At 41.4% G+C, this 14436-nt stretch overlaps 1 protein-coding gene across 1 annotated transcript in view; it reads right to left on the bottom strand.

Moving 5' to 3' along the window:
• Window positions 1-4087: 4087 nt before the first annotated feature.
• The window catches only part of RABEP1 (rabaptin, RAB GTPase binding effector protein 1), a 73710-nt gene continuing 63361 nt past the window's right edge, over window positions 4088-14436 (bottom strand). Inside the window, exons 15-18 of the mRNA XM_083174165.1 lie at window positions 12300-12355; window positions 10960-11058; window positions 8459-8575; window positions 4088-7719 (exon numbers count right to left, since the gene is read on the bottom strand). Of these exons, the coding sequence (XP_083030291.1) occupies window positions 7618-7719; window positions 8459-8575; window positions 10960-11058; window positions 12300-12355 (374 nt within the window). The 3' untranslated portion in view covers window positions 4088-7617. The remainder of the gene's footprint in view (window positions 7720-8458; window positions 8576-10959; window positions 11059-12299; window positions 12356-14436) is intronic.

The raw sequence follows: 14436 nt of genomic DNA on the forward strand, positions 1-14436 counted from the left end.
CTATATAAAATCAACACCATGCGTAGTTGGATAGTAGGGGTATGAAAAAATGGGGTGCATTTAACATGGGAGCCCAGATAATACATAAGTACCAGGATCCCTTGTGGCACCATAAAAATAAAGGATGATAATAATAGTATAAGTGTGATAAGCATTGAATCCAGTGTCTTTTGTCATTAGTATGTGTTAGAACGATCATTGCAGAAATGCACATCGCCATAGAAGAAATTCATGGCTGTAATCCAGGAACCAGTGAGCTGCAAATTAATACAGATTGTCCCAGAATGCACACTGGTTCCAAGTGTCCATTAATGTGTCTGTTTTGACAAGAACACTTTGTAGGGAGGCCCATGCACTTGGATATTATAGGTGAGCAGCTGCACATAAATATCTTATCACAAAGAAGAATACAACACAAGATGTTGGGCTGCACCATTTGTGTAATAGCATTACTGGCTCACAGTCCTGAAGTCTTGGGCGTTAAACTATACTGGTAGGTCAATTATTGACAAAAATGAAATATACTAGATGCAGAAGTAAAGGCCCCCATACATCGAGGCAATTTGGTCCGATTTCGGCCGATTGTGACCATTCGGCCTGTTAAATCGGACCAAATCGCCTCTCCCTGACATGCAGTCGGATCCGATGCGCGGTCCCGTGTGCATCGGACCCGACTAGGTGGGCGGACCGGCTGGCCGTCTGACCACCCGTTCTGGGGCGGGCGGGAAGCAGGGACGCATGCGATCCATCACAACGGATCACATGTGTCCCTGCCGCCGGGAAGGTTCCGGCGGCTCGCACTCTTGTCGGGTGTCTGTACACTGCTGCGAGACGTCGCAGGCAGTGTATGGGCACCTTAAGACTTTTTTTTTCCCATTTGGACTCCCCCGTTGGCTCTCGGGGAGGGCTTTTACCAACTTGGCAAGGATAAATCACATGTAAAAGGACTCCCAGAGAGATGCTGGGGACATTCAAGTAAAATTAGATGCAAGACATCGCAGTTGCTAAATAGCACCCACAATGTGGCGCTGATGGTACGATTCCTATTCATCTTATGTGCACATAAGATCTGTAGGATCCAATGCAATGCGGACAGATACATTAAATTATTTAGCACAATACCTATGCTGGATATAAAAGCGGAAGTTTACATCATACTCTATTTCACACACTCTGGTTTTGACCGGATGGCAAAAAGCCAGACTTTATCAGTTTTTTCTTTTTCTTTTCAGGAGAGCCGTGGCTTTCACATACACCTGTTTTTAGCCAGATGGTGTGCTTATAATAAATTTCTTCTACAAACCCCATGATAGCCAAGACAGTGGGTTAAGCCTCTATCTGGACAAATGTCTAGGACCACCCACCTTGGGTAAATATCCTCATTCCTCAAGTGTCTTTTTCTCCTGTCTCCATTTAGTTAGAGGACAGTAAGTTGTGTTTGTTTTCTGGTTCGGCTTACCTTGTATGGGTTGGCTACCTGGGTGGGAAGAATAGCACTGAGTGTAGTCATGTGATTCCTGCCTTGTCTGCTGGATATCTTGCCTGGGAGTGTGCCCTTACTGGAGTCTGCCTGTAGTATACGCTGTATGTGGAATCCTTCGTAAATCCCCATTCCTATGGGCGGGGGATAGCGTCCGGGAGTGCAGACTCTTGGTTCGTGGCAGGACAATATGTGGAGGATTGTACACAGCAGGTGGTCTCACCACGATGACCCAGGCTGCGGGTATTTTGAACCTGGAATTATGGCTACGGCATTTCTCAGTGTAAAGCTGTGCGGCATACAGCTCAGCCATCCTGTTTGGACTGAGTATCAGTGGCAGGCTATGGTGCAGCATTATGGAGCTTCCTTTCCCCCACAAAGCTGAAAATGCCCTTGGGAGGTAAGTCTAGTTTTGGGTATTAGTAATTTATTGTTAACTTATATTAATAGACTGCTCCTTTTATAATGTGCCCTCTTTTGGTGGAGGCTTCTAATTATGCGGCCTGTGATAAATTCATGCCAGGATTCCATAAACTACAAGAACTGATTGACTGGATGAAGAAGTACTTTGTCTCTAAGGAAAAGTTATTGGAATTTTCAACCTAGAACTGGTGGAAAGTCTGATGATAAATATCTATACAACTATTCATTTTAAGGATGCTGGCCCTTTGGAGGAACAGGACCCATTGTTTGAAGACTGCTCTAGAAAGGGAAGATGTTTTCCCGTCCACAAGGTCATGAAGGACCCAATTTCTAAAGAATGGGTGAATTTCGACAAGAGACAGGGAAGATTGTCCAGAATGGATAGTGACCTTAATCTAAGGGAACATCAGATCCAGGTGTGGATCTGATGTCTATCTCAATAGAAGGCAGTTCAGAGCTAGACCTGAAGAGAGATCTGTCTTGCATGATCAATTTCCTCCAAATGCATGGATGGGTCATAAATCTGAAAAAGAGTCAGCTGCTACCATCCCAGAATAATTAGTTTCTGGGGGTGGGGTGGCTCGAACAATTAACATCGAAATCCTGTCTTTCCAGAAAAAGATGTGGGAAAATTTGGCGTCTGACTCTGGGCCAGATGTACTAAGCTTGGAAAATGATCAAATGAAGAGTGATAAACAGCCAGCCAATCAGCTCCTGTCTGTCATCTCACAGGCTGTGTTTGAAAAATGTCAGGTAGTAGTCAATTGGCTGGTGGTTTATCACTCTCCATTTGATCACTTTTCAAGCTTAGTACATCTCACCCTCTGTCTCTTGGAACAGAAGTTACTTCTCTAGAAGTAGAAATTTCAGCTGGGCAATGTTTCCTCTGTTCAAAGATAATGGAAGATCAAGCAGATGTTATAGTCATGCTGCCTTTCTGGCCAAGACGTGCCTTGTATGTGACCACTCTGAGGATGGCGGTGCATGAGCTCTGGTCTCTATCAGTCAGTCAGGATCTGTTTCATCAGGACCCAGTAGGTCTTCCCAATTCAGCAGGATTATGCTAAAAAGGCATGGAGGTTGAAAAGCAGTTGTTGAGGCAGCAAGGCTAGTCAGAACAGGTGTTTCATGTTTTATTGAAAGTTCAGAGAGAAGTATCTTATATAGCCTATTATATTGTATGACTTAAAAGAAAATGCATTGAGATGTATTCACAAATCCAACATCCACAGCAGGACTAATTTCTGACCATGTTAAATGGAGAAATCATAGAGGATTAACAGGCCAGTGTGTTTTAGGAGTAATACTTCATGCTGTTACATAGGCCATTCCATGTTCTTGTGTGAAGGCATCCCATAATCTTGAAAGTTTCATTCCAACTGTGAAACATAGAGTCTGTGATGTAGCATCTTGGGATTCTGCGGATCCTAGAATTAGTAGCAAAGGCTGAAAAGTGGCTATTTGCATAATTAAGAGAACAAAGTGCATCCCAAGTAGACTTACCTCTCCCTTGTTGGGCTTCCCACCATTGAGATGCCAGCATCCACACTGCCAGTCATGTGTATGTATCACTTTGCAGGAAACTTGCAGATGGCCATGAAGAGAGTGACAAGTTGGCAGCTCTGATCTAGTGGAATGGTGAACCACTCCAGCTGTTGTGACACTACAAGTCCTAGCATGCCCTGCCACCATTTGGTTATTTGAGAATGGTAAAATGGTGGCAGGGCATGCTGGGATGTGTAGTTTCACAACATCTGGAAACCAGGATGGCCAGGCCTGCACTACATGCTGTTTAGTATTTATAGGCATCTATTCCATAAAGCACACAGACTATATTCCAGGCAAATAGAGGCCCAAGTCCCCATGAATAAAGAACTCCTTCCATTCATTTGTCCTCCCCCGACATACTGAACATGCTTGTGCATTCTCTTTATTATATATTCTTTAAGTATGCAGTATTTAACTGCCTATGCCAATCATCAAGGTTTTCTTGAACATTACTATCTAGAACTACAGTTTAGGTAGTTCAGCACAGAGAATGAACTCATTTTTTTGTCCCCACCTAAAACTAAATTATTGTAATACTTATTAGGTATTTTTTAAGGCAACAAATCCAAATGGTAAAGTGATCTTTTAGTGCTACTCTTTTTCCTTTATTAGTGTTATACATAATAATAAAATTGTAATCTTGAGTTTCTTTTATTTCTTCAAAATGTTAAAGGAATAATGGCAGTCCATTGTACATAATAATCATCAATCAGATGTATCAGTCTACAAACCACATTAGGACTTTTTCAAGGCAAATAAGCACCCTAAATACATGTTTAATACAGACCCATTATCAAAGTAAACAAAAAGTTATTTTCATATAACCATCAATGATACACACCATAGGCAGAACTTAGGGTTGGTTTGTCAGGCTTCATAACAAGAATGGTTTGGTCTGCTGACGTTAAAGACTGCAGAAGAATTCTTAGTTATGGACAGGAGCATCAGAGAGGAAAAACTATCAGAAAAATGATGCATTGCATGCAAAGATGGAACCTTTATTATATGTTTAACATCACTCGTTGTCTTAATGATCTTTTAAAGAAACAAATATAAAACAAAATAAAAATCAAGAAACAAAAATTTAGTTATATCATTTAAATGCCTCAATTAAATTAGAGCGAACCACCTGAATTACAAAGACAGAACACACATTAATAGACTCTTCAGCAGCTTTTTAGTGGTGTACACATTCTTCATAAGAGGACGCAGCTGTAGAAAGGTTACACAGGTCATCTCAAACAATCCGGATCAAAGAAGAACGCCCCAGGAGACCACAAGGGCGTCTGAATTCACAGTGCAGCAGTACTTTACACAGTACACAGAACTGTATTACATACTGATCTGTAATACAGTCATTCACGTGAAATGTTCTAGTGACTACCCAGTAATAGAACCCACACTGCATGAGACATGCACTACGGGGTTGGAGTTTATTTGGACAGTTAAACAAAATGTGTAGGTGTAGCCAAGTTTAACCCCTTACATAATATTACAAAGAGACTTCTCCAATTGATGGACTTGCACATAATACTGTGTCATGTCTCAATATGTAGGTTTACATTACAGTATGTAGAAATAAATAGCATCATTTAAAACATTGTTAAAACATTTTATAAAGAGAAAGAAATCTGTCATCGCATTAGGATGTGTTAATCGCAGATCAGCTACTTCAGAATTTAGATTCTATGTTGATAAAATGCATGGTATGTACTTGTTTAGTTTCACGGCGGCAGCATGGCCGCGCATTACTTCCGGGTCTGTGTCCCCTTGTGGGGCTCGCTGCGATTGCCCACCCTGCGGGCTCGGTGTCTCGCTACACAATCTACAATAAACTCCATGCCAACATTGATAGTGGGGGTATGAACTATCCACGTTGGCATGAAGTTTCTTTTAGAAAGTGTGTCGAGCACAACCCAGAATTAGCGCACGGCCATGCTGCCGCCGCGAAACTGAACAAGTACCAAATGCATTTCTATTACAATTACCCTTTTTGAATGTTATGGAAAAAAATAGATATTAGGATTACATAATTATCTCTGAAAACATGGTGGAATGTTTTGAAGTAGTAAACAACAACATTTTAATATACAGTATACATTCCATATACAGTGCAAGCTTTAGTGCCCAAACATTTGTATTTACTACGAAACCCATTGGCCACTGCTAGGATCATTAATCTGCAAATGTTGTTACGTCTTACTACAAAATTGATACTGATAACACCGTAACACACACGTGCAATAAAGTAGCATCCATATAAAAGCTACTAATATTGAGCTACAATTATAGTCTTGACACAATGGGGCCAATTTAATTGTTCTTCGCCCGATGCCACTAGATCAGTGGTCAGGGAACTCGGTCCTCATTACCCCACACAGTGCATGTTTTGCTGGTAACCCAGCAGGTGCACAGGTGTAATAATTACTCAGACACATTTTATAAGGTCTGCAGGTGGAGTTAATTATTTCACTTGTGATTCTGTGAGGAGACCTGCAAAACATGCACTACGTGGGGTAATGAGGACCGAGTTCCCTGACCACTGCACTAGATGGTGCCCAATGAAGCAATTCAATAGTTTCTCCATTTGGGTTTGCAGCCTCCTGAGGTGTGAGAGGAAATGTATGAAAATGCTGTGGTTTGGGTGCTCAAACAGGAGTTTGAGCTTTCAAACTGGGACTTTAGAAGGGAATAGCGGATTTGCAGGGTGCCCACAAAACTACATCTGCACAATAAACTTTAGAAGAAACTAATAACTTAGATATTCAGGGGGACTTTACTATTGCAGTAACAGTTGGGAATGTATTGAACCCCTTGTAAACTGGAAATATTATTGCAGTCTGGCAGCGAAACAAAATAGTGGCTTAATTAAAAAAACAAAAACAGATAAATCAGCAAAATGTGATGGTCTCTCAAATAATTATCATGTAGAACACACTGGGATAGAAATTGAGATTGTTGAAATCAGTCATCAAAATAATGTGAATTAGAAAATCAATATGTCAAAACAGCTGAATAATGCTCTGGGCTTGTTAGGTTCCAAGCCACTAGTCTTACATTCTACGTGAAGCAATACAGTATGCCTCTGCAATAAACTGAGTAAAATGAATCCTTTACATACACTAATGTAAAAAGTTACACCCCATGAGCATTTACCATTATGTTCTACAAAACAGACATGACATGCAATAGTCAGGACCAGTGTCACCTCTGTATACATGCTGTTATTTACAGAAAGGGTTTATTTTCTAATTACTGCACAATAGATTAGACCACATCACTACTTATTTTGCTTTAAAACAGTATATATTGCCATGGTATTGTGAATATCTGACTCAGTAAGCTGAAAAGAAACCGTTATAATGAAAACTATGAATTGGACCATGAGTACTTCATTCAGGACTGAAGTACATCAGTACTGCTAGATTAGGCCTGTGCGTTGTGTGTCGGAGGATGGGCTTATTAACATCTGAAAAATGAGGAATGGTGTCAATTCAAAAAATCATACCACAATATAGCTGGGTAAGTCCAGTAATGTTTTCCTTAATTTCATCCAGAAAAAGGACTTCAAGTGGTGTCATGTTCTCATTTTTCCTTTGTCCTATCTTGAGCACCTTTGTGGTACATTCTTCTGCATTTCAAAAAATGTGCCATTAATCCCTTAGCAGAGGCCGTCACCTCATAAGTAATACTAATTACAGAGGGCCATTCACGCCTGCACATTATAAACAGGACCAGCTGAGGTAAGCCATTACGGTGGAGGACTGTGGAATCCACCTACACATTGGACGGGTTAAGCAAGATGTAGTACTAATAGTGGTTATGCACATCCATGCCTTCTGTGCACTTGCTAAGGATTTTATTTTTGCTTTCCCAAAAATAAAATAAAAGACAATATATACATACTTTTATTATTGGAGACAGAGCACGGTTTAGTCAGAGAAAGCAACACATTTCATTAGTGTTTGCACGGGAAAAAGGTCCTTTCTGTCTCACGTTCAGGGCGCATACCTGTATATTCACCTATTCCCTTAGTACAGCGCTCTCATTCACATACAGCAACATTTTCTGATCTGGGAGAGTTAAATAATAATTAATGTTACTATAAACATGAGTTTTAAAAAACAAACTCAGTTGCAGACTTTGATCCTGGCGACACAGAGACGTCATGTCTCAGGAAGCTGGTTAATGTCAGTCAGTTTTGTGTCATTCAGGATTGCACGGATTACTTCTAAGGATTCAGTCTGCCGAATACGCTCCAACTGTACCTAGGGGGAGAAAGTAAGACACCATCATATAATTAGCAGCCACACTTCTGTGTAATGCTAAACCAAAACCAGTCCTGTACTGCTCGTTGTAATGAAACAATGTTACAAGGGTTACTGTAATTATTCATCAGCTTACACTAGTGATTCTCAAACGCGGTCCTCAGGACCCCACACAGTTCACGTTTTCCAGGTCACCTGACAGGTGCACTCATTACTCACTGACACATTTTAAGACATCCACAGGTGGAGCTCATTATTTCACTTGCAATTCTGTGAGAAGACCTGGAAAACATGTACTGTGTGGGGTCCTGAGGACTGAGTTTGAGAACCTGTGGGTTATACTATATTGGGTGGTGCTTACTTTTCTTTTGGTGCATAAAATGCATATTTGCTGGTCACCCGAAGAGGCATTTCCTAGTAGAACATATGGCCTACCTGACACTGATGCAACTCTCAAGGACATTTATAACCCAACCCCACCTACTAATATCAGTGCGCAAGAGCAGTGGGACAAAGACAAAAAAAAAAAGGTGAAAAACTCATGTCAACCCTTTGACTGTCAACCTTTACACTGTCGACCTTAATGCTTGTGTTGATCCTGTCGACCTAAGCCCTGTAGACCCAATGACCCATACCCAAGCTATGCACTGTAGCATATAATTCCCATTTGGACAAAGGAGACATTTGTGTTACGATGAGAGTTAGTGTTTCACATTACATATTGTACATTTCCATTTACCTGCAGGGTTTGTGATAACTTTACAAAGTCTCTCTGTACTTGCTCACTAACATCTAACTCTGTCTGCAGCCGCTGCGCCTTGTTCTTTTCTTCGTAGAGCAGCTGCTCGAGGCTGGTCTGCAAAAGGTCCATCATTAGTGCCCACATTTTTCTTAGGAATTATCTAACGTTTAACAAACTAATTCTATTTACATCCCACAGAGAGACAATAAGCTACAAATACTTATATAGAACAAATAACTTAAATACAATACACAAGATATTTTGGCGTTTCGATACCATGCTTATGTATTGCCTATGGCCAGACTGAAGTATAATAATGCAAGGAGAGGCCTCAGTAGAACACCAATGCAGGGGAGACAGTAAACTGTGTCCACATCGAATACATACAGAAATAAATAAGTGTAACATTAGGGGACAGTACACCACTAATTACACTATAACAGATTTTATCACTGACCAAATAAAGTTTAAAGCATTCAGTGCCATAAGAGGGCAACCTGCAGTAAGCAAGCGTGTTTCGCATGGCGCCTGATGGGACCTCTTTGTTGACACCTCTACCCATGGACCAACCACTTAGTGCGGTAGTTAATCGTTCCTTCTGGCATATGACAGCACACACAAATTAAACTACACGTCTTGTCATTTTGGTGTATACTGCTGTGAGTACTCCTGGCAGCAAGAGGGGCAGATGGAAGAGTCTGCAAAACCAATGCAAAGCACCAAGAAAAGAAGAAGGGGACTTCTTGTGGGCAGGACATTCAGCAAGGCCACATTTTAACAAAGCTCCGGACAGTGGTCTTGGCAACTACACCAATCCACCTGCTATTACCACCACACTGCATTATTTATACCAGCATCAGCAGCTGGACACAACGGGGAATAGTTTGAGACCCTACCAACCCAGGATCTTCTATATTCCACCACAGTCTGGCCACTGACACAGATAGCCCACATGGCAGCCTGATGCAATTATAACTCTCCCTTGGCAGTCGTCAGCATTGTTCTGGCATCCCCCCCCCCTTTTTTTTTAGTGCCTTCACAACTACCAGCGGCTGTGTCCAAGCTCAAGACTTAAGGCCTACTTGAGTGAGAGTGGTGTTGTCCGGGTGAACATCGGAAAGCAGAGCTAGCAGCCTTCTGTGGAGGAATGCGGCGAGCTTTGGTGACCCTGGTCATCATGGTCCAAGGTCCCCTGCGCATTCAGGACAATGACTAGTAGAACACCCAACAAGCACCCCGTTTGGTCTATTTGGAGGCACGAGAAGTTTATATGTCATTCCCTTTGCCCTATACATGCAGACATACTATACTGATTGAAGGCTTACACTCCCTTCACTGATCTACATTGTTCCACCTATATTCCTACTTCCATGTTGGAACTGTATTTCTTGAATACGGATTTTGCAGACTGAGAATTTGCTATATTTAAACTTTACACTTGTTTCACCTATAACTGGAGCAGAACTTTGTCATACCAAATAACTTCCATGGTGTGATTGAACCTTCCTGCCATTTCATTGCTCCTGATCGGATACAGTTTAAGTCTTTCTATATCCTCTCATCACAAAAGTTGTTTTATTGTGATTGTTTTATATTACCTATGTTTATACTACCATCTAGTGGTTTTTATATGCACATCATTATTTTGCTATAATAATTTGTGAATACTTATCCATGCCCATTCACACTTTATAGTGATATACTTTTGTGCAGTTGTGATAACTGAGTCATATCACTTAACCTGTTCTTAGTTGGCAGGTCGTAGTACTTTGGGAAGAATAGGAACCAAGTCCTTATAGTTCCTTTTTTCGGGATATGTAATTGATCCCCATTTCGGGACATTGATAACCCCCTTCCCTACAATGAACTTACCCAATTAATATCAGGATGTAATTCACTTATGGTTTTTGACATGGCCACCTCTGGGAGTTAATGGTTTAGGATTTAATATTTTGTGTTCCGCCCAGACGCAGCCTTACACAGTAACTTACCTTAGTAATCTCACATATCTATATTTCAGAAGTTTCTTTTATCTGAAGTACATGGACAAGTAGATTGATAAAACCATGCCTTCCAAAAATTCAACTTTGTCTAATAAAACTGGAAAATCTAAAGCCTCCTCCCAAAAACCAGTCCCATCTTCTCCAACACATTCTGATCCAGAGGCCTCTGATTCTGAAAGGGAACATTAAACCCCTCTAACAGCAAAAGAGATCTCACATTACATGTTTCCACTACTGGACAAAAGGTTTGAGGACATCCAAAAGGTGACTAGAGGCAGGTTTAGCTTAACTTGCATGCCTCACGCATTGTAGCCTTAGAAATACGAGGTAAGTATTTGGTAAGTAAGAGGATCATATACAAGCCTATCAAATTAAGATTGAAAACCATGATACTGTAGCTTAACACTGCGACTGTAGGAAAAGATTGATGATTTAGAAAATAAATCCCATGGGAACAACCTCCGATTTATAGAGAGTAAATAAATGGACATTTACCTTGCTTGAGGTCTCTTTTCTAATTTGATCCTCTAAGGAGGTTTTCAGTTCTTGAATCTCCTGAAGTTCTTTTGTCCTTTTTTGCAAGGTGGACTCCAGCTGCATGGCCAAAAACAACTGGCATTATATTAACTGGAATGCAGCCATTTCAAAGACCAGCATTTGTATGTTGTTAACCAGAGCTAAAAAGTGACTTTTAGTAAATTAAACTTAAAGTATTGCACATTTACAAACACATACAGTAGGCGTATGTATTCATTAATGTCGAAATTGCAGCTTTGTCCAAAAGACATCAGTTTTTGACTAGATCAGGTCGGAAGGGGTTCCAACCTATTCAATGCTAGCTGTTTTTTTTTATTTTTATAAAGTTGGAATGTTCCAACCTGCCGAAAACCAGGTGGATTGGCAGAATAGCTGCAAATCCACCTGCTTTTGATGGAGCCATGTTTCCGGCTATCTCAATCCGACATGAAAAGATGTCAGATTGAGGCAGGGAGGACAGCGCCGGGTGAGCACCTACAGCTTACGCAGTGCTGTCCTCCAATCCGCTGGCTTCCACGCGCTCACCTGTCCTGCCGCCCGCCTGCCACCTTCCAGGCAGCTCCCGCTGCTGCGCTTACCCGGTTCCAGCGCCAGCCAGGTGAGCATCAATCAGCGGCTAAATCCAACATCTGGATTGGCCACTGCATTGAATAGACCATGTGTGATCCATTCCGCCAAAAGAATTTCAGAATGAATCCAACATCAATTGAATATACCCCATAGACCGCTAACAGCTGTAGTGTTAAAGGAAAACAAATCAAAATCAAGCAAATTGTGGGCATGGCTATATAATATATTTTCTAACTCATTGTGGATACTTAAATAATGATCATTAACTACGGTTTTTATTATTTGAAAATTAGGGACATTCATTTCTGACATTAATACATTTAATGTTGTACATTCTAGAATTGAATTATAGATCAGAAATAAATTGTTAAATAGGTTGTTAGTTTAGCAGCAGGTTCCAATGTTAAGATGAAAGTTCTTCTCTGACTAAACAGGCAACAGACGGTGGCGGGCAGTAGTAGATACTTGTCCAGTATAGTGCACAACGTGCATAAACCAAGTCAAACACAGAGGTAGGGCAAATACAAATGATTGTAGTCAAAGCCTTTAGACCAGCATTATATCCCTCTAGGGCACTATGCTAAATATAAGGACTGAGCCTCAGCTGTCTGTAGTAGCATAGGGATTCATTTAATTAAACATGTAATGATAGTTGCCCTTTAAAGTAATTTCCGTTATAATGGACTATAAATGCCCCATGGAGAAGTTTGTTACTCTTGAATACATACCTGCTCTTTCTCTGCTTTTATCCTGTCGAGCTCAACCTTTAAACTTGATATTGATGCTGTACAAAAAATACATACCAGGATTACAGAACAATCTTTAATATAAACACAATGTGTCACATGAAAGAACACAAAAATGGCGCACACACACACACAAAGGTAAATGAATTAATGAATGAATGATCTCTAAAAGCCCACACGCTATGATAAGGCTAGGTTACAAAGTAAGTAAGGTTGTGAAGAGAAAAAAAAACAAAACACCAATGCAGCATGACTAGGCTTCAGAAATGGTTATTCAGTAGGATGAAGTTCAGTAGGATGATTTTTGGGCATATGTTGGAAAATGACTGCTACACAAATCTGAGCAGGCTGCAGTGAATGGCCATGTGTTCAGGCCAAGTGCTGAATGACTGCATGTCATCTAATTTTGCCACCCACGTGTATGGTCAATGGAACGGTATCCACATGATACATCGACATTGTATAGGTTGACATGCAACAGGCACAATAGGTCAACAGATGAAAGGTCAAAATAAAAAAGGTTGAAAAGGAAACGATTGACACTTTTCCCCCCCAAAATCTGCTTTATATACTATCCTACTGAACATAGTAACCTGAGGCACGCGAGCCACCAAGCCTGTTAATCTTAACACTGTACACTATGAACTTGGTGGGCACTGCGCTATATTGGCAGAGCAGCTCAATAAATAATTGCTTGTAAGGATAGAATAAATGAGCGCTATGGGGTTAATATATAGAAAAGAAAGAAAAGAAAGTGAAGAAGAAAAAAAAAAGGAGAGAAAAGCACCTGAAAAAAATTTGGTTAAGAATAAGGTTTACACTTTTACACACACCTTGCCGCAAGCACCTCCCGCCAGACCCCGGCGTCTCTTACTTGTAGAGGTAGGGATAGCAAAAGGCCCCCAAACTTTTAAATCACTCTATTAAGAGTGTAAACATTATTCGGTACTTGTTTCCTAGAACGGCGCCCGCGATTTTCATTGTATGGGCTCCTAAAAATCTCATCGCATCGCATCCTCCTGGAATATTGTGGCATGCGATGCGATGCGATGCAATTCAATTTGGGTACTTGTTTCCTAGCACGGCGTCCAAGTTTTTCATCTTATGGCATCTTATGCCATCGCATCGCATGACATATAGCCACATACAATGCAATGTTTTTATTGTATAAGCACCCTAATGGGTGTTTACAATGTTAAAAGCAGCCCCAATACGATTTTTTATTGTATAAGCACCCTAATGGGTGCTTACAATGTTAAATGGATCCCCACTATCAACGCGAACCCGAAGCGTGGAGAGCGCAGCGGTACGCGTCCTCCGACCTTTTCATACCCCCAACTATCCACGTCGGCGTGGAGTTGATTTTAGATAGTGTGGCGAGCGCACGCTTATTACTTTACATGTATTCCGCGTCCGCTCGCCACGCTTCGGGCTCGGTGGCTCGCCACACTATATAAAATCAACTCCACGCCGACGTGGATAGTGGGGGTATGAAAAGGTCGGAGGACGCGTACCGCTGCGCTCGCCATGCTTGGCGTTGATAGTGGGGGGCATGTAACATTGTAAGGACCCATCTGGGTGGTTGTACAATAAAAAAAATCGTATACCATCGCATTGCATGCCATACAATTTTTTATTGTACAACATCACGCAGCATCGCATACCATATTTAGTCTTATGGTATACAATGAGATGGGCGCCATGCTAGGAAACAAGTACCTTTAATTGTACAAGCACCCAGGCCATGAGATATGATGGGTGCTTACAATGAGATGTAACCCCCAGTATCCACGCCACCCCGAAGTGTGGCGAGCACACTCGTATTGCACGTCCCCTCGCCACGCTTCAGGCTCGGTGGCTCGCTGCGCAACCCACACTATCTAAAGTCAACTCCGCGCCGACGTGGATAGTGGGGGTATGAAAAGGTCGGAGGACACGTACCGCCACCGCTCACCACGCTTCGGGATGGTGTGGATACTAAGGGTTACATCTCATTGTAAGCACCCATCACATCTCGTGGCATGGGTGCTTGTACAACTAAAAATCGCATCGCATCCCATTTGCTGGCATGCGATGCTATGCGATATTTAATTGTACAAGCATCGCATCGCACACCACT

Source organism: Crinia signifera, chromosome 2 (assembly GCF_055691185.1).
Source record: "Crinia signifera chromosome 2, ASM5569118v1, whole genome shotgun sequence".
Lineage (NCBI taxonomy): Eukaryota > Metazoa > Chordata > Amphibia > Anura > Myobatrachidae > Crinia > Crinia signifera.